The sequence below is a fragment of the Aythya ferina genome (assembly GCF_964211825.1).
Source record: "Aythya ferina genome assembly, chromosome: 3".
Lineage (NCBI taxonomy): Eukaryota > Metazoa > Chordata > Aves > Anseriformes > Anatidae > Aythya > Aythya ferina.
In genome coordinates, this window is record NC_140298.1 from 4,368,953 (window position 1) to 4,389,950 (window position 20,998).

Below are 20,998 nucleotides of genomic sequence, written 5' to 3' on the forward strand. Positions count from 1 at the left end.
GGCAAATGAGATAAGAAACCTCAATTAAGGTTAAACCAGGATACAAAACAAACCCCAGGTGCCATCTTATCCTTTGTGAGCATTGTGTAAACTGAACAATAGGATCATAACAAGACATCATCTTCTTGTCTGCACAATGTTTTATACAGACAAATGGTGAAGACTTGTCAGACAGACGACAAGATACAGCAAGACGACAAGCTGCAGATGATTTAAAAAAAATAAAAAATAAAATAAAATGACAGCATATCCTAATTCTGAATTTCCTTCTGATTAGCTTTAAACATACAAAGTAAGTTAAAATCTGAGCCAAGAATATAGGAAGTGCTTCGACTTGTTCCACAATGTTAGCAGAAGCACCTTTATATGAAAGTAACTGTCTTGATCTTGAAAATACAGTATTAATTCATTAATTGCTCAAAAATGTTTATTAACGTACATATCTCAGCAGGTCCATTGCAAACCACTTATGGTTTCTCATTTCTGCTATGCTGGAAAAAAGTTATAGTAAGAGTATCTCTCCTTTCTCTCAATCTGGGGGACTCACTAGTAGATGTGATGTGAGAGTTGCCAAAAGAAATTACTCACCCCATTTCCTGTTTTACCAGCAGCCAAGCAGCACGCTATATGTCACCAGCCATGCCCAGGAAGAAGAAAAAAAAAAAAAAAGCAGCTGAAATTAAGCTTCAAAATTCCAACTTTTTGAGACTGCTAGCAGAATTAAAACAAAAACAAAAACAAAATAATAATCAGAACAACAAGGAAGTATTATAATTTTAATTTAGCTTTTATCTAGGAGTTGAAGGTCAGAGTTGGTGTTTGTTCTTCCCTCTACGTAGTGACCAAAAGACCCCTGCTCTGCATGTGTGAGCTGTTTCTTACTCTGTTATTCATTCTTCCATCACCAGACTGACAGAAACACAGGTAAGCTTTTGGGGAACAGACAACTGAATCAACTTTCCATCACATCAATCGGAAGCTTGACGTATCTTTAACATATCTAAAAAAAGAGTTGATTATATGGCAGAAAGAGGGTCTTCATGGGAGACACCCTCTCCAAGTAACTTCTAGCAGTTCCTCAGACAATCTGACAGACAGAGAACTCTGGACATCAAAAAGCTGATAGTCAAAGGAAAAGACTTTAAGTGATTTTTTTTTTGCCTGTTATGCTACGCTAAATTTTCTTGTTTCTCAAATATTTTGATATTTCCCTCTTCCACTTGCAGATTTTCAATGTGCTGGTTAAAACAATCCTTCCAAAGCTAGTGTGTCATATTATTCTGTTCCATAACCCTTTGAAAAAGCTCTCACTTTTACACACTCCTCCCTCTACATCTCCATTTATCACATCTGAAGTTTCACCCTACATTTTGAAGGAACAAGTGTATATGGCATATGATGTCAAATGCAGAAGCCCCCACCACACACTTCTTTTTTTTTTTTTTTTTTTTTTTTTTTTTCCCCAGAACAACTCTTGCATTTGAGAAATAATTGAAGATACACAGGCAAAGCTTAAAGTTGTGCTGATATTCTGATCACAGCATTTGCATACACTGGAGGTTTAAATCCTGAACACACAAAAAGCTAAGGACTGGTTTTGTTCTACATGGGCACACAATTAGGTTTCTCTTGCTGATAACACTAGCTCCACGCTAAGAAAAAACCACCCACTTTTAAAATGTTCCTAGTGACACAGAATCCACTTGTATATCTGGCTAAACTTAAAACGAATTAATATTCCTGAGTACTAAGGAGCGTTCAGTCTGCTGCTGGAGAGACCTGGGAAGTGACACAAAAGAAAATGGGAAATCCCATCTCCCTGAAACAAACTGCATACATTTCTGAGACATCAGTTTGCAAACTGACAACGAAGTCACCTCAAATCCCATCTAGCTTTAAAAACAGAACAGGCTGCATTAAAAGCAGTTTGAAACTTGTTATTAACACTATAACTAGAAAAAGACTCTGACAGCCTAAGTCAAGTGCAACTAGCAGTTATCTGCCATACAGAGAAATGAAAAAAAGCATCTGAATGGATGCTACTTGAAAACTGGTTTGGCATATTATTAAAAAAAGCCATCTAATACAGTTAGCATCCATTACAAAAAACATGAAATAAATGACACGCTTGGTCTTAAGGCAATCACGAACCCTTTCCCTGAGGACTGCCCCTCATTTAAAGCTCAGCACTCAGTCAAGCAGTCACAGGCTGAATATGGAAAAGCTACAGAACAGATGAAATGCTACTAGAAACCTGAAGAAGCTGTTGGTACAAATGCTGGAATTCCCTAACAATTACTTATTACACAGCATACCTAGGAAAGGCGAGCGGATCTGATCTGAGAATCTTGAGCAGATTCCACCTTGAATTCTCCTTTTCGTTTTTTCTCTTTTTCTCCCAGCTGCCCCTCTGTAGCTTTGTGCAAATCCTCCGTGAATGCCACCTTCGGCAGCTCCTGGTGTACTACTTTGAAGGGAGGTTCCAAGAAGCAATGTTTATCTTACATGAGAGACCAGAGGATAACTCAGGGACCTCAGGAGGTCTCTACCCAACCTTGTGCTTAAAACAGAATCAGCTATGTAATCAGACCAGGTTGCTCTGGGCTTTATCCAATTAGGTCTTGAAAACCTCCAGTAATGGAGACTGCCCCACTTCTCTGGACAACCCGCTGCAGTGCTGGATTGTCCTCAATCCGTGCATGGTAAATGCTTTCACTCCCCTCCTTTGGCAACCTTATTTATGTAAAAAAAAAAAAAATAATGTAGCAGGCTTGTTTAATGTGGCCCTGCCCAGGAACATCACTTAGATGTCACACCCACAACTGGAACTCAGCAGTACAAGAGTTAACAGTGGCTGAAACAAAGGTCAAAAGCAGAATTAAAATTACCAGTGGTAAGGAAGAACAATAGAAAGATACAAAAGTAAGCACAAGGGAGCATCAGCCAACAAATCAGTGAAACGCTATCAGACTGGAACACAATTAAAAAGGACCAAGAAATTGAAGACTTCCAAAGAACAGTGTTTATGCCAAAAGCTTCCAAAAGCATATCTTTCCCCAGCTTTGCTCTGGGGAGCTAGACATTTTAGAGGGGTATCTCTTTGCAGTCTCACTCACTTCTCTTTGGACTCACATATTGATCCTACACAGTGATCTATTACTTCACTTTAGTAATTGTTCAGTGATCTAGGCTTTACATTTTATCTCTGCATGCGCCAACAGTGGCTGCCACTCTCCGCACTGCAGTAAAAACATACTAACTGAATTATTAACCTGAAGTGCATTTAACCAAAATTTTAAATTTGACCTCAAATGGCCTTTGTATTAGGTCTTTCCCTGCTAACAACCACCGTGCCACATTAAGACCGGTGTTACACTACTTAACTAATTGAACCAGTGCTGTTTACGCAGTCAGAATGCCTGAGTGTTCTCACTGTCCTCTGAATTCCAAAGCCAAGCTGTTTGTCTTGAAACAACTACAATGGAAAATTAAAAAGAGCAGGTTTCAATCTGTGGACTCCAGAAAGGTGACTGCACAACCATATACACACATGCAATGTCCAAAACCGAGTCCCTATCTCTAAAATAGTGAAGATCACTGATCTACATTCTTCAGCATCTTAAATCCCTTCCCCGTCTTTCATTCTTCATATATGATATATATGGTGCTGTAAGAATAAAAACATCCTCCCCCTCTACCCCATGCTCTGTCAAAATAATTACTCTCTGTTGTCAAGGAAATAATGAAGAGGTTTGAAAACATGTATCGAACTTTTAGGAGCAGAGCCAGGATCACATCATCTTTTGGTTGAAATCCGAAGGAACCAGATCATGTATCACTTTTACATGCTGATAGAGGAACTCAATCAAAAAATGTCTATCATCCTTCCTTTGGTACACCTAAAAGAATGAGAAAAATCTTAAAAACAGTGCTAGAAATATTAAGGGGAAAGAGGGATGGTGGAGAGAGAATACAGACTTTGTTAGCGATGTGATCCACAAATCAGCACAGCACTGAACAAAATAAATATGGTTGTATTGATGGAATACTGTTTACTCAAATTCAGTGTGATTCATTACAGTGCATATGTAGACAGTATGAGTAAGACTGCTTCACAAAATGCCATGAAGTATATTGTAATCTTGTTTGCATAATAACCCAGATAAAATCATAAATAAAAACAGTTTCCAATTGAATTTCCTTGAACATACATCTGAACTAGAAAATATGACAACTGCAGAGCCAGGTCTAGAAATCTGCCTTTGACAAATGCCAATTTAAACAATCTCAAATTCCTTGATTTAAGGCACAATGAAGGTTTGGTACTCCGTCGGGTGGCTAATATCACTCCCTTTCCCTGTTTTATAGGGGCACAATTACAAACTAGAGAACACTTCTGCGTGTCAGAAAACCGACTGTGCTACAATAAGACCACAGGTCAAATCTCATCTCCCCTCTCCTGACTTCAAAAGTGAAAAGAAAATTAAAGAAATTACTTTTCCCCTTCAGTTAAGGCAAAACAATAGATTAGGGTAGTGTGAGCACAGAAGCCAAAAGATCCCAAATTCCAAATCACATTCAACCAGTCCCTCTACTCCTGTGCCTTAATTCCCCTGCTCCGCTCTTTCCCAGCTGTATGCGAAGCAGGGGATCGGATCCCTCTACTTCATAATTACTTTATGTTTGTGAAGTGGTTTGAAAATGAAAAATGCTCATTACAGAGCTCAAGCCTGCAGGGCAATGCTTAACAGCAAACATATTTCTGAAATACACTAGCACAGGCACTATATTGATTACAAGCTGCAGGATATTATTCTAATGCTATCTGAGGAATCACAGTGGCAACTGTTGAAATACCATGTGCAATCCCAGCCACAGCGTTTTTTCTCTGTATTAGAAAAGAGCTTCGAGATGGGGAATTCCATGATGAGGTATAGGCAGTCCTACAGGGAGTAATGACTACAGATGCTATTTGCATCAATGTCCTTGTAGCAAGTACCAGGATGATGGATCACAACTGAGACTACAGACACAGCTAACAGTTACCCTTTTGAAGGGCATGACTCACTTCAAATTCTAATATAGTTGTCTGACATAAACTTGGGACTCTTGTATTTATGATTTATTTTAATCAAACATCCTACTTGTAGGAAGAGATGATAGCTTCCTTGCATTACAGATACAAATGCTATGCAAATGTAAATTTTATGTCCCCCTATTCTTCAGCTCCTGTCCTACATTTTAGGCTTGGCAGGATGACAACCGTCATAATCAAAGTAGTTGGAGGTAATATTAAAAGGCAGTTTCTGATTTTTTTAAAGTAAGTCACAGAAAATCTGTGTGTCATACAAAAGGTCAATGGGAGGGAGTCCATCTTTGGGGTGTCCTTTTACAATAAAATTACACGTGTTCTTGTAGAGTGCAGCTCAAAGAATTAATAGCAAAATTTAACAAAAGATCATCGTTTAAACACAAAATTTCTTGAAACATGGCAACTTCTATTACCTGCCGCTTTTTTGTAGCTATAAAGCAGGAACTGTTTTCACCACTTAGTTTTTGAAGTGGTACGTGGATAGATGCTAAACAAAAAACTATGATTTTAAACGCGCTCTCTCTCATCACCACCATCAACCATTTTCACCTCTCCATTTGGAACACCGCTGCACAAACAGCTGCTTTAGCATTTGGCAAGACTGAAGGTGTGCAACAGCAAAGACAGCAGGAACCTCCTAACATAGACCTGCTTCCAGCTGAACTGAAACTGTTTCCAAAGAGAACATATTTTTAGAGCTTCCCACTCACTCATCTCATTCAACCTATTCATTTCTGGACCCACCCCGCAGCTTTTATTCCCTTTGTTGTACCAAGCACTGTAGTATTGTTTGTTTGCTTCAGCATAAGACCCAGAAACCTTACCTGGAGCAGACGGACAGCTTAACAATTACATCATCTCGCCCCTTGTATCAAACTAACAGTTTACTGCGCTTAGAAGACAAAGTTATTATAAAGTAATACATCTGGGTTTCTACCAACCACATTTGTCAAGTCAGTTTTCCCAGTCCACACCGAGCATCATCAAGATTTCAGTGAGCAAGAGGAACTCTCTGAAGCAAACTATTATTTTTTTGCAAAAACATTCGCAGCCAAGACGGCCTCAAAACCAGAGAGGAACTCATGCCCTACTTGCTCAGACCAGCGTGAGAACATCAGTGAGCTAGAACTGCAATGCAATAACTCCCTCTACCGAGGCATTCTGGTAAAGACCCGCAAGGACACTGCAAAAGAACAGCAGCACCTAATTTTTCTCTCCTTGCCTCCTAGTTATATACATAAGCTATTGGGAAAAAATATATTTTTAAGCTAGATCACTCACTGTCACTACAATAAATAGAGTAAGGAAGGTAGACTGGGAATTGAAAAGACCTGATCAGTGGCACCCTGAAAATAATAAGGCTTCTCTTTTTTTTAAAACAAAACAAAACAAAACAAAACAAAACAAAACAAGTTAACACTTCTGTGCTTAATTCTGGGAATTAATTTGGAGGAATTCTGACCAACATTTGGCGTTCTGCAAATGCATGCATCCATGTACTTACCTAGCCTGAAAGTGCTTTTTTTTTTAATTTATTTTTGATAAATCTAATTTTTTGGATGACCATAAAATGAAATGAGAGTAAAGAGAGTTCAACCAGACAGAAAGCCCAAAGCAATTTGTTCTGGTATTATTGTACCAGACATAGTGACAGCTCAGGTAAACACCCCAACCATGCTTAATTTTGGATAGGAAGTAGACGGTCTGATGTGCAATCAGCCTTAGAATCAGAACATGTGTCAGCACAACACAGTTATTACACTGCCACTTGCCTGAGAAGCAAGAACTAACGGTACTATTCAACAATAAAAGTGCACTAGGTAGTTAAACTATCAAGCTGTGTGGAATGAGATCAGTCATCACCACAGATTTTTATGCAAATCGAGGAAGACTTCATTCTGAAGTTTCTACTACATCTTACTATGGGAGGCACCTATTTTAAAGATTTCCATGCTGCCCTTTGTATTTTTGCATCATTTTATATTAGAAAGAAAGGTAACACTGTAAAACATCTCACAAGTCAGCAAAAATTGTCGCTTGATTAATCAAGTTATACCATACTTAGTATCCTCCCTCCATTGGCAAAGAAATTATCAGGGTTATAAACTTCCCATGGTATCATTATCTTTAGTAATTAAATATCTGAAATGTAAACAATTTAGGTTTGATTAGAATTGCCATCAAAACCAGCAGTTTTACAACTCCAGACTTTCAACAATGCCCAAGACAGGTGACTACTGAAATATGTATTTTTACATCGTTTAAAATGCTGTGGAGTTAAAGAGTTCATCTTCAAATTTCTTCATTTGTATTCTGCCGTACCAATTATCATTTATTTCAGGAAAGGCACCAGCTGTGCAATTCCTTCTCTAAGAAGATCCACAAAGCAGAACAGGCATCTGTACCACAGGGAACAATACACTAAGGGTTTGAGAAACTCCTCTTAGTTTTTCAGATGTAAAGTACCTCCTGGGCTAACTGAAAACCGAAGTAACTCAGACACTTTATTAATTATAATAATACTCAGCAAAAAGGAAGGGGTGAGCAGACTTCACTTCTAACATGTTTTAGTTTGATTTTTAATTGCTATTATTTAAAAAAAGCAAACAAACACCAATCTCCAGTTCATACCTTTCACAGTTGTTTTCCTTAATACGCATTTAAGTTATGAAAATATATTTGTAAAAACTTACCTCCCTAACAGACAGCTGTGGGGGTAGTGACACAGAAAATACAAAACTGGTGAACTGATAGTCAGCAGATTTAACCTTTTCACACACCTATAAGAGAAGGATTTTAATATTAAACTACAGCAATGAAAGTGAGTTGATAATCTTTTAGGATATTCTTTATTCTTGCATCATCACTGTAAATCCATATTAATACACACTCAGGTAGATGCCAAGCATACAAACTAGACTAATCCATGATAATTTATTGAAATACAAGCCCTTTTTTAAAAGGGAAACAAACAAACAAACAAGAAACAGATGACACTAATGAACTGTTATCCTTATTGCTGTGGCATTATGAAACAACAAAACTCATTATTTTATGGTTAAAACCAATTGTATACATAAATTTTGGTGTAAGGCATTATACCACAGTGACCAAAGTCTAGAACAGGTGACTCAGAATATTTTTCTTCGTGGCACTGATAAAACTCTGTGACAAAAATGTTTAAGGTCCTGGGATAAGACAGAAACAAACGGGTTTCCACAGTAAAAATTCAGTCTTCAAAGTAACAGAATAGAACGGAATGTTTCATCTTTCAGTTTACAACAGAACACCTACATTTTCTTGGGATTACTATACAACCACTACTAATAAGTAGGAACGTCGCCTAGATTTCTACTGTGCTTTGGTACAAAAATCATGTTTGTCACTGGAAATAAAGCAAGAACCCAAACAGGCATCAAGCTTTTTCAAGTAAGCTAGTGAAAACTGATGGCTGCATGTCTCCCCTGGAAGGAAGCTTAAACACACATGGAGGAAAAAAAAAATAATTCAGTGATTTTAGTGAATATTAACAAAGACTAATTACGAGCTTTCAAGATGAAATCGACATCTCAAACAAGGAAATTTCCTCATAAGAAAAACAGGTTTTGTGGAGCCTGTAACAAATGCTGTGAGATTTTCCATTGCTGTGCAAGAGTGTATCTCCAAAACAAGTCTTAAACGTAGGTTCAGTAAACATACATGCACTCTTTCAATGGAAACAAAAAAGAAGTATCACACACTTCAACAGAAACTGTATACTACACTTTCTATTTAGTTCTAGTTTTTATAAAGTAATGCTATTAAACCAAATTCTTTCCTATTAAATCTGTTAGACTCCTCCAATGCAAGTGGAATTTTTCAAGCTGACATTTAGGTTTGTCACTTAAGCAATTTCATTGCTCAGAGATGTTCACAATGCTCATTATGCCCGTAACTCTCCTATTTCATATTTCCTCCAATATCTGCAATCTGTTGTATCACCAAAACATTTTCTTCCTTTGTGACTTTCTAAATAGTACTATATGGTAAAGAAACACTCCTGCTATATTAGGAACACTTAGTCAAGCTGAAGAGCTCACTGCATCTGATGCCCCCCTCATTTTACCTTTCCATAGCAAAAAGCAAACAGAGATCATCATTTACAGTGAGGTTTTATTTGTACTCTAAGCAGCTGAACCTCAGCTTATCTCCTAACCTCGCGTAACTACGTATCTGTTAATCTTTTTCTTAGGAAAAAAGGTTTCTATCAGTCATTCCATTGCACCTGCACTGCTATTTTTGAAGTTACATTATGAGAAACCCTGGGTAAAATATGGTCACACTGACAAATTCTATTTTGCAGCTGCAGGAGAGGTATGCAAACACTATGCCAACGAGCAGTACGTAGTTGAATGGCGCCACCTACATTTCAAATATTCTAAATGGATAAAGGCTTTGCTCTTTCTCTCAGTTGTTTAACTGCATGTACGGTGTTTTTAATAAACAACTCCATGCTGCAGGCCCCAACATACAAAAGCTCCTAAAAAGTACAAGTATGGATTAAAAACTGGTTATTTACCCTTTTGACAAAGTCTGCCTCGCAGAACTCCTGAAGAATTCCCAAACACACATTGCAAACCTCCACAGTCGAGTTCTCCACAGCAGCACTGTCATCATTAACCAAAGGAACATGCTTGAGCACTCCATTCTGGTTCAGATCATCAGGCACCTCTTCTGTGTGTTCAAGTCTGATTCGCTTACATGGTGGATCAACTATGCCAAAACCAGCTGCATCTTCTTGTTGTTGATTATTTTTTAGGAATTCTGTCAGATCCTTCATCAAATCCTAACACAAACAAAAGGATCGTACTGTTGTTGATTGCTTCTCTTTTATCAAATGCTGCAAAAAGCACTTACAAACACAGCTCTAAAAGGCAGTAGCAACCACCCAACTTTAGTCTTTGTGTACGTAATTAATAACTTTTAATTTATACCAAAAGACATCTGCACAGTTAAAAAAGCTACAAGCTGTATTTTTGTCAAAATGTTACCCAAAGACATTGATTTTTGCTGAACAGACTTCTTTGCCGTCCAAGAAAAGCGGTAACATTTCACAGACTGACTTGCAGAAATTCATTCATCTTCAACCCCCTTGCTATTCAATGAAAACCAGTGTTTATTGCCTTTTTGTCACTTAGATTATGTCAGAATTTAATTATCCCAACTCAATTAGCTAAGATGACTAGGAAGACAGTTGGCCACTACAGTATGAGAAGAAAATGAGACCAGATAAATGTGAGGGTGAAATTAAATACACGTGACAGAGGAGGAACAACTTCATGTAACGAGAGAAGCCTACAAATATTCAAGGGTGTGCTGGTGAGGAGAGAGAATTAACTACATCCGAAATTTAGGAAGGATGACATATAGAGGTAAGATATAGTTCAGAAAAAAAGATTTATTAAAACATCTCCAACACAAAAGACAGCAGTTACTGTGTTGTTACAACTCAGTAGGAAAATTGGATAGAGCTGCAAAAGAATGAAAACCAGCATACAGAATGAACACTTGTCCAATGATTGATAGAAAATGGAAAAGGATAAAGAAGATAAATTCGAAAGATGAATTCTGGAGCGTCTAAACTTGAATAAAGGTAAAAAAAAAATCAAGACAAACACCATAAGATGCAAGCATAAAGACAAGGGATTGGACCAGGTATACGGAAATGTACATTTGGCCTACGCGATGATACCTCAGAGAAACAATATGGTAGAGGAGCAAATAGCCAAAACCAAGCTGAGAAATGTCTAATACAAGAACATAGGCAAGAATGATTGTGCACAACTAGGAAAAATTTGAAGAATGTTGAATTTCAGCAGTAAGGTCTACTAAACAGGATGCCTAATAACACTCAGTTTGTCTGAAAATGGTAGATTGATCCTTCACCTTGTTGGGCCATTTTTTAGTTAGAGTCTGCCAATCAATTCTATTTAAATAAAGAGGAAGTATGAGGCAAAAGTACACAGATGGTTCCTTCTCTGTATTAGCTGAAGTGACCCACAGCCTCTTTGCTGCTTAATACATTAAAGGAAAAATAAAGGAGGGAACTGTCATAGCTGCACTGCTTAAGAAGTGATAGATCCGTGCTCTGCAGAAGCTACTCTGCCCTGTTTACCGGTGTTTCCAGGTAATGCATAGCAACTTTCACAGTCAATGTTAACATCAAACCCAAAACAATTATTGTATTCTACCATTCTCATCAGTTCTCAGATTTGCACAGTGTAGCAGTCATTCTCCATAACTCATTTTGCAAAGCATTTTCCTCTCAGGCAAAGAACCCGAGCATGCAACATCGTCTCCAATGGGTGTGCAAAGAGCACTGCGTTCATATGTTCACACATTCTAATTAGGAATACAAAGAACAAACCTTGTATGGATGTCTATAAAGTGTCTGTGATCCCACACGGCAGAACCTGAAAATACATCGTGGGCAAGTGCCAGTGTTCAGTAATAGCTGAACAATTGGTTTGTCCTTTTCTGTTAGCGAAGACATGCTGGATAATTCTAAAATTAAAAGAAAAAAATATAAAAAAATAAGGATAAACATAATTCAGCGACTCAACAATAAAAGGACTCAATTAGCTCCCAGTGAGGTGCTCACCCTTACTGGCTATCTAGGAAACTTGAGGACGCATATAACAACTACAATTGTTCATACCAAAGGTTCAATTAGTCTACTGTCTTCCAAAGCAGGGATAAACAGATATGAGAGGAAAATGTGCGTGTGCAGGGCATATTACCTCTGTGTCCAGTTATCCCTGCTTTGGGGGACTTTTCTGAGCTGCTGTCATTTGTCTGTGGGTAAACTAACAGATCTTTCCTCCAAACCTTCTCTTCTGTCTCCCATAGTTTTGTTGTTGCCTCTGTAACATCTTTTACCAACTAAATTTCCACAAGTCTATTGCTCGCTGGCGAAAGACCTGATTTTATTTGGGGCTTAGCTCCTCCAGGCAACATTTGGTGTCACCCTCGGCGTGGTGTGGCAGGGTGCGTTGGCACTCCCCACGCCACCCACGGCTCGGTACACACCTGATGTCCCTCGCATAGCGTTAGAAACACCTCAGTCACGGAAGACCTTCAGAGAATAGGAAAAGTTATTAACTCAGTTAATTTTCCACGAGATGGGGATTCTTTATGGCGGGCGATAAAAACGAGGAGCACGTAGAAAACTCGAAATTCTATTTTAGAAGGAAAAAAAAAAATAAAATAATGATAATAATTAAAAAAAAAATAAAAATAAAAAAACGTACTTTGGGGAAACACACGGGCTAACTTAATTCAGCTTCCTGCCACCTGAACGCGGCCGTGCCGACGCCTCACTCCCTCACCGCCAAGCCCCGGAGACCCAGCAGCGGGGAGCCGGGGAGGTTCCTCGGGACCCCCCCGCTGCTGAGGCGGCTCCCGGAGCCGCTCCCTCCGCGCCCCGCTCCTCGCGGCCGCCATAAGGCCGCGGGCAGCCGCGCTCACCTCGATCCGGGCGGGCGGCAGGGCCGGCCGAGGGCCGCGCAGAGGCGGTGCAGGGCGGAGCGGAGCGGAGAGGAGAGGAGAGGAGCTCGCTGCTGCCGCACCCGCCCGCCGGGGGCCGGGCCGGGCTGTGCCGTGCCCACAGCCGGGCCCGCAGCGAGGCGGAGATGGCGTCGCAGCCGCCGCCTCCCAAGCCCTGGGAGAACCGGCGGCTGGCGGGCAGCGTGGCGCCCGCCTTCCAGTGAGTGCGGGGCAGCCGGGGGTCCCCGGCTGGGGACGGGGAATGGGGTCGGGGACAGGGAACGGGGTCGGGCGGCTGCCTGCCTGCCTGCCTGCCATCAGCCCCCCCCCTCCCGGCTGCCTTCCCTGAGGGCGGCTCAAAGGTCGGGCCGGAGCCTGAGGGGGCTCCGTGGGGCTCGGGGTGGGCTGGGGCCGTTCGCCGGAGGTTTTTGGGGAGGAGGAAGGGTGTGCGCCGTGGGGAACCGGCCCCGGGTGGGGAAACGCGCCGCTCGGGCTCGGGAGGCCGTGGGGGTGCGTGGGCCTCCCGGGAGAGGCGGGCAGGGGAATGGGGGCAGCTGGCCCCGCTGCCTGCTGTCAGCGGATACAGCGCGGGATGGTGTACAACATCATTATTATTATTATTTTTTAACCAGAAATCAAAGCTTGGTGGGTGAGGATCAGCCTTGTTTTTCACTCGGTGCCCGTGGTAGCAGTTAGAGGGAAAGTGGGCAAAAGGTGAGCCCCAAGCCGAAGGCCAGACCGGGTGCAGCTCCCAGCAGCAGGTTTCTGCTCGCACCACAGGCTGCAGCTCGCCGGGTAGAAGTGTAACGTTATTTTTCCTGGGTGGGATTATCTGGTTCGTTTTAAATTGCTTCAAGGAGCTTAAAAGTGAGGTGTCCTAAAGCGCCTGTTGGGTGCGTAGCGTCTCCTCTGTGGTAATACCTTATTCTTGTTTCTGTTTTTAATTGTTAGGAGAGTTAAAGTCTTAAGATGGAAGAAGCGAACATGATGAAGATACAAATATTATGCTCTGCTTTGCCAGCTGTAGGTTTTGCTCAGAGGAAGTTGTTTTGTATCTTAGGTGTAACTTAGAATAGCAAGTGTGTTTCACACTGAAAAGAGCAAAAGCTGGCACCTGGTTGATAGAATTCAAATACCGCCCTAGTTAGTGCTCAGAGACTTACTGCAAAGGGCATAGGTAAGCCAACTGAAATTTACAGGCATGCAAATGGCCAGAAGTTCATTTAATTAAAAAAAAAAAAATAAATGATTGACTTATAACACCTTTTCTGCTAACTGATAATAGATTTAATCTCTAAATGTTCTGCATAAAGGTGATTAGAAAGGTTGGGGAGAGAAGGTAAAGCAGGGGACCCTAAGGCCTTGCATATGCTGTATAATTGTTTGGATTCTCAATTAGGTCACACCTCCCCCTTCTCTAGGGGTGGATTCAAAGGAGCTGTCAGGCTTCTTTCCTGCTGTACCACTGGCTTATTATCTAGGAGAGATGAGGACAAGTATTGGAAATAAAGCTTTCATATTGCAAAATATTCTTGGTTGCATGTGCAAGACAGCCTTGCATGAAGATAAACAACTTTGGTGTTACAGCAGCAGGTGTGATAGATCTGGATGCAGCGTTTCCTGCTTTCTTAGTCTATATGATAAATAAGCTGAAGGTTTTTCCATCTGTATGTTTCAGTTGGGTTGCAGTTCCATCCTTACAAAGAATATCTCTTTTTTTTGTTTGTTTGGTTTTGTTTTGTTTTGTTTTTCCTAAAAGACCTGTGTTTCTTGGCTGAATTTTTTACTTCTTACAAACATTGTGCAATGTACTGGCTACTAAGTTCCTCAACCTGACACTACTGAAATGCGCGATCATATTTATAGTTAGTCAAGACCTCTGAGGAAAATAAAAATGCAACCTTATTTTGAGTACTGATCTTGATTGTCTGAATTTGTTTAGGTCTCCTGACTTGGGTGACAACTTGCTGACCAGACCTGGACACCCCACAGTTGCACGAATACCTCCACCTATTTTGCCAAGACCATCACAGCAAACAGGAAGCAGCGGTCTGAGCACTTTCAGGCCAGCCTATAGCAGTTCTTATACTCCAGGCTATGGTTCATATGGAACCTCTTTTTATGGAAGCTATAGTCCTTACAGTTATGGATACGGTGGTTTGGGTTATAACCGCTTTCGTACAGATGATATTCCTCCCAGCAGGTTTGTTCAGCAGGCTGAAGAGAGCAGCAGAGGCGCCTTTCAGTCCATTGAAAGTATCGTGCACGCGTTTGCCTCGGTCAGCATGATGATGGATGCTACTTTTTCAGCTGTGTACAACAGTTTCAGAGCCGTGTTGGATGTAGCCAATCACTTCTCCCGCCTCAGAGTGCACTTCACAAAGGTGTTTTCAGCTTTTGCTTTAGTAAGAACTATAAGATATCTCTACCAACGTCTGCAGCGGTTACTAGGTTTGCGGAAGAGCTCTGAGAATGAGGATTTGTGGGCTGAAAGTGCGGGGACAGTTGCTCGTGTTGGTCTTGAAGACAAAGCAGCTAACTCAGCAAAATCCTGGCCTATTTTCTTGTTCTTTGCTGTTATAATGGGAGGTCCCTATCTGATTTGGAAACTGCTTTCTACATACACTGATGAAGAAACAGGTAAGATAATCTGCTGTGTGAGAGAAGTGCAGAGTATATGTTCACTTAGTTATCATGTGTACGGATTAATCTTATATTTCAGTAATGGAAGTTAACAGGTACTGGGGAACAATTTTAGGCATGTGATACAGGTAACAACCTGTCTAAATAGCCTACTCTTGAGTTAGGTTGCAGTTTCTTGGTATGCTTTGTGTGATTCAGAAATCACTGTTTCTTTCTATTTCTGTGTCCTTTGTATAAGGTGTGTCAACTGGGGAAGAGAGGGGAAGCTATTGGGTGGGTTTGTCTCACCAAGTCATGATTTGTTTGTTACTGCTGACAGTTTTCTGTCAGAGAAGTTTTAGCAAGGCAGTTAAGGTATCTTCTCCATTTTTATTTTATTATAATCAAACAAGTACATAATTCAAAGCAAGTAACTTCTTCATTTCTATTTGGAAACAGTGTCTAGTAACTGGGCAAGTGGTGAAGATGATCATGTAGTTGGAAGAGCAGAATATGACTTCAATGCGCTTTCAGAAGAAGAAATTTCTTTCCGTGCTGGTGACATGCTCAAATTAGCACCCAAAGGTAAACTTTTATTTTTTTTTTGTTTTCTGATCACATGTGAAATAAGTTACATGTATATTGTTACAGTCTGAAACTGGGGGGACATAAAACCAAAACACCTTGTTGGACCCAACTCCTCATCTCTACTGCTTTTTTTTTTCCATTAGTTATTACACGTGTTCTAACAAAACTTACTGAATAATTTTATTCAGTTTCCCTAAAGTACGACGCAGCCTAAGCTTACTCAGGGAGCACTGTGTGGTTACCCTCGTGGCTATTTTTCTTCATGTGTGCTGTACAACAGTGAAAAATACTTTTCCTGTGGAAAAAATCTGGTCGTGTCAACAACTTCAGCCTCACAGTGCTCCTCAGAATACCTCACTTACGCAGATCCTAGTTGTTATTCTTGTGAACTAATTTGTATCTGCGTTTTATCACAGAGTTATTTTCTCTGCATGATTAGTTGTCCTCTACCTCTGGTGTATTTGTACCTCAGCTGCAACATATTTTGAATTGCTTTGTAACTTAGTGCATTTGTGTTTTCTTCTTCAGAACAACAACCCAAAATCCGTGGTTGGCTTTTGGCTAGTTATAATGGCCACACAACAGGACTTGTGCCGGCTAATTACATCAAAATACTGGGCAAAAGAAGAGGTAGGAAAACAGTGGACCTGGAAAGGATTACGGAAAAACGGCCATCCTTTGTCGGCACACCTGATAGGGGATCCGCTGCTGCTGTGACTTTAGAGGAACAGGAAGCTGCTTTTGATTCTGTTTTTGCTGGAAGTAGTAAAGTTCCTGTTGCGTCTGACTCCACTGTAGTCAGTGGAGAGAAACAGGGACTCTAAGGCACCTTCATCAATGAAGCAACTGAACTGTGTTCTATTGGTAAAACCTAGGGTATGTTGAAAATCTGTATTGTAGTGGAACACTGATGGGTCTTTACCAGTTATTGCTGCTACTGACTGGTGAAGGGATGGAGAGGAGATTGCTCAAATTTGTATTATTTATTTTTGATTGACCTATGGTTGTATAGTAGTGACTCTACCCAACCACCTGGCAGCAGCTGTAAGATCTTGAGTCAAGAAAAGTTGAGGCGCTTATAACAAAGCAAACAAACAAATGAGGACTGACCGGTTTTTGTTAAGTAGACAAAATGTTGATGAAATCTGGAGATTAATGTCCAGTCTTCATTGGAATGTCAGCTTGACAAGATGCCACTTCAATAAATGTGCAAAGGGGAAAAAATGGATTTCTGTGAAAAGCCCTCCAGAACTGGAGGCTGAGGATGATAAAAGAGCAATAGTGCATTGTTTTCTTCCGAACGGAATAGGAATTGCAAGAGTTTTACATGGCACAGCTGAATCATTAGATCTCAATTGCTTGCTTTTTGGTTAGAAGTAGGGCTTCTGTCATAAAGACCTCGTGAAAAAGAAAGGGGGGTACCATGAAAGATGGATTAGGAATTACAGAGGAAGAACAGTGAGCCTTCAGCAGTAGTTCCAACTTTATTATTATAATTGTTATTATTAAAAGAGCATTAGAATGAAGGGCATCACTTGGTCAAGCACTTTCCAGGGCACTTACTGTCATTCCCTTCTGTAGTAAACTAATTTATCATCATCGCTCCTAGCCATGTTGCGTTGTAGCCTGTTTACTGCCTGTCAATAGCCTATCAACTGCCATCTGCATCTCAGTGTATTTTGGTTCTTTGTGTGTTTTTTTTTTTTTTTTTTTTTTTTTTCCAAGAATGTCAAAATACCTATGCTGCATTTTTAGTGCAGTGGTAATGCTTTGAAGTGTGAGGGGGGGGGGGTTAACAATTCCACTGAGTGGCAAAAAAAAAAAAAAAGAGTTTCTTGTTTAGTTGTCTCAGTTAGCTAAGTTCTTGGAGTTAACTCTTTCTGCTGCCTTTCAGGTGGTTAACGTTGTATCTGCCCGTACTAATTGAGGGCTCTGGTTTATCAAAAGCCATAAAAGCATTAAGACTGTTCCAAGCGCTTGGTACTTCTTTCACATTGGTGTTTGAGAATTCAGTATTTCAAATACAGGTTTTCTTAATGAAGCAAAGAATAACTCTTTTCCTTGAATATATGTATGTGTGTGTGTAATATATGCATACATATAACATGTTGAGCTTCTGAAGGTTAGAGCGATGGATAAAATACCTGAAGCTTATCTTTATCACTAAAATAGCTTTTCTTCTTATTTTAAAGGTACTCAAAAGTATTAGTAAAAGTAGGACATGCCCTTTGCTTAATTGATCAAGTAGTTTCAATTTGACTGTTTCTACTGAGATCTTCAACATCCATTACGTATTAGCAGAGCTTTCAATATTTATACTTTAATTGCATTTGCTGGCCTTGAGTTACAAGAATTCTGTTTACCACGACAAGTCTCTGACAAGGAAAATTGAAGGGAGCATTGCATTATTGAGGTAGGGTGGCTGAAAAGGTGCATCTTATGCTGGAACCTTGGATTTTAAAGTAACCTCTGAATGACTGCTGATAACAAGCAAGAACTGAAGTGGTTGTGCTCAGATATTGGGAGTAACCATTTTTACTAGATTGTTAGATCCTCAAGTGCAGAGGAAAAGGAAAGAGTAGTTTAAAGGGGAAATGGGAAACTAAAACTAGGTTTAAAACAGAACACGTTCCTGAGACATTTCTTTGTGTATCAGGGCACTGAAGAATTTTTTCTATATTTGGAAATAACACCTGTTTTTGAATAAAATTAGCAAACAACCCTGAAATATAAAAGGTGGGGGGAATGAAGTTGTTCAGTGTACAGTTCTGCTTACAGTGTGTATTCATGGACGGAATTCGTTTACTGTTGTGAGTTTTAACTGATGGACTGTCAGCCTCTCTTGTGTCAGTGGAAGACTTCAAACAGGAAGGGTCTTTTAAATAAATTAATAAATGAAATCCAAATTTTTTTTTTTTTTTTGTGGAATATCCATTCAAGTAGACTTATGTTTATCTGCTCAGAACAAGTCGGGAAGACAGTACCTCAATGTTCATCAGAATCCTTAAAACTACTGATTTTTAGAAAGATGGATTTAACTCTCACATTTCAGGTCATAATATTTTTGGAAACTTTTAGTAGAAAAGTAGGTTATTAATGACTTGTCTTTACAGGAGTTCAACTTTACCAATCACTAACAGTCATAACTACATCTGCTAAATCTTGTCAAGAGTTTTGATTGTTTCAGTCTTGTGATTAATGGGAAAAGAAGGCTCTGAGGAAATGAAGTTATTTAGCTCACAATTAGCTGTATTGGTTGCAGAAGGGTGTTAAAAAAATAATTGAAGTAAAATATATACTGTTTTAAGATTTAGATTTTTTTCTTTACATGTACAAACTAGTGTTAGGAAAAGGTGTGAATTTCATTGCCTCTCTCTCTGCCTGTACGTCAGCCTAGAGAAAAAACATCTCAGTGGATGCTGATTGGAAAAAGAGAGGCTGACTGACAGGCTGCTCAGGACTTGCCCAACTTCAGAACAGCGAGAAGACTAAAAGGAGCAGGTGTGGCTCCACCTGGAGTACGTAGAAGAAGAGATTAGGAAAGAGGTGCAGTCGAAATAGTGCCGATCTTACGTGTTAGGCAATTGACTCGTATTTTAAGATCTGTAAGTACTAAGTTACCTTTATTATTCTTTGGAACTACTTACATACCTGTAGCAGATCAAGAAAGTTCTAACAGATGTACAGCATTTGCTTATATAAATTTTTAGTTTAATCTTTTTCTTGAATGTTACTATAGACTGTTTAGCATACCAACCATTTTGTGCTTGAATACTGTCTGAACTAATGACAACTGCCAATGTTGACTGGTTCTCTGGGTGCTAGCAGTACATGACCGTGCACATGTTCAAAGCTTTGCTCAGGTTTCTGACAAATAAATTATGAACGCTCCTTTTGTCTAGTAGAACTTAATAACATCTTCCCTTTTTTTGCACAGGTTCAAAAAATTCCTTATGTGGAACTAGACTGCATCTGAGCTAGTAAGATGGTTTTTACTTACTGATCATCTTGGTGAAATGTACTAGTCAAGTAAATACAAAAGTATATATATATATATTTTCTTGTAAATCTGATTTGTTAGTGAAAATTTTCCGAAAGAAGTTTAAAGTCAGTAACCAACACAATGACTTCCTTGACACACCACTGCTGTTGTAGGAATATTCTTGTTGGTGATAGGAGGGGAACTGCATTTATTTTCCAAAACACAGATACTTTTTAAGTAGCTCCATTTATTTTTTTCATCGGTACAGGTGTGGCTGTGCATTAGGGTTTGCCAATACTCTCACGCTGTGACGACAGGCAGTAATTGCGTTGTGTCCAAGGTGCTGACCATGCACTTTTTTCCCCCTTTGGCCTGCTGGGGGTGGTTCTTTTGCAGGATGATTTGAAGCAGGCCTGGGGTGACAGTGCTGCAGCTGGATAATCTCTCCCAGAAACAAATGGACTTCAACGTCCAGTTTTATTGACACAAGCATGGCGTGGTGTCAGTAATAACGTCAGACGTTTTTAATACTACTTCGTGGTGTTAAGGTTTTGTTAGTTTTGAAGTAAGTGAAGAAAAAACATGGGGCAAATGACATTTGTTATGCTATCAAAGGCAATCTTTAGGATTTATTTTAGAAATGAAAGCACTTCAGTGTGCAGAGCTACCTTTGAATTACTGGTAACTGAACAGACATAGGCTTTAAACTGTCCAAGGGGTAAAATTTGAGTTAGTGAGTCTTTATTTTTTTTTACAAATACATCTTTTTTTTTAATACGGAAAAAAAAAAAAAAAGCTGCCCGGCTGGCTGGGCGCAGCGGTTAACTCCCAAGCGGCGCTGCCCGCCCGCCCAGGCGTTAACGAGCCGCCCGTTGCCACGCCCCGGCCGCCATTTTGCGGCGGCCGCCGCCCCGCTCCCCTCAGGCCGCGCGCGCCTCACGCGGCCGCGCGTTGCCAGGCGACCGGACGCCGCGCGCGAGGCGGGCGCCGCCGCTGCACTGCGACAAGGCGGGGCGGGGCGGGGAGCGCCGCAGCGCGCGCGCCGCGCCCCACCCGGCCTCCCTATTGGCTCTCCGCCGCGGGAGGGGGCGGGGCTTCCCCGCTCGGGCGGCGCTGATTGGCGGGCGGCGGTGACAGGGAGCGGGGCCGGGGCGGCTCCCGCCTTGGTCCTGAGGAGCCGCCGGGTGCGC

General features: G+C 40.6%; 2 protein-coding genes across 4 annotated transcripts in view; one reads left to right on the top strand and one right to left on the bottom strand.

Moving 5' to 3' along the window:
- PUS10 (pseudouridine synthase 10) overlaps positions 1-12,698 on the bottom strand; it is a 31,936-nt gene extending 19,238 nt beyond the window's left edge. Inside the window, exons 1-5 of one of the 3 annotated variants that reach the window (XM_084515613.1) lie at positions 12,599-12,698; positions 11,499-11,635; positions 9,651-9,917; positions 7,786-7,872; positions 589-623 (exon numbers count right to left, since the gene is read on the bottom strand). In XM_084515613.1, the coding sequence (XP_084371739.1) occupies positions 589-623; positions 7,786-7,872; positions 9,651-9,917; positions 11,499-11,624 (515 nt within the window). In that variant the 5' untranslated portion in view covers positions 11,625-11,635; positions 12,599-12,698. The other 2 variants (XM_084515612.1, XM_084515611.1) reach the window with 2 other exon arrangements.
- On the top strand, positions 12,685-19,717 carry PEX13 (peroxisomal biogenesis factor 13). The gene is made up of 4 exons (XM_084515615.1): positions 12,685-12,836; positions 14,559-15,256; positions 15,698-15,823; positions 16,355-19,717. Exons 1-4 carry the CDS (start codon positions 12,763-12,765, stop codon positions 16,648-16,650), a joined length of 1,194 nt encoding a protein of 397 aa, XP_084371741.1. The 5' UTR covers positions 12,685-12,762; the 3' UTR covers positions 16,651-19,717.
- Positions 19,718-20,998: the final 1,281 nt, after the last annotated feature.

Excerpts from the sequence above, each read along its gene's own strand:
- PEX13 (XM_084515615.1), top strand. The coding sequence starts at position 12,763 with ATGGCGTCGCAGCCGCCGCCTCCCAAGCCCTGGGAGAACCGGCGGCTG. Across the intron at positions 12,837-14,558 it reads AGCGTGGCGCCCGCCTTCCA|GTCTCCTGACTTGGGTGACA; the intron begins GTGAGTGCGGGG and ends GAATTTGTTTAG. Across the intron at positions 15,257-15,697 it reads ATACACTGATGAAGAAACAG|TGTCTAGTAACTGGGCAAGT; the intron begins GTAAGATAATCT and ends ATTTGGAAACAG.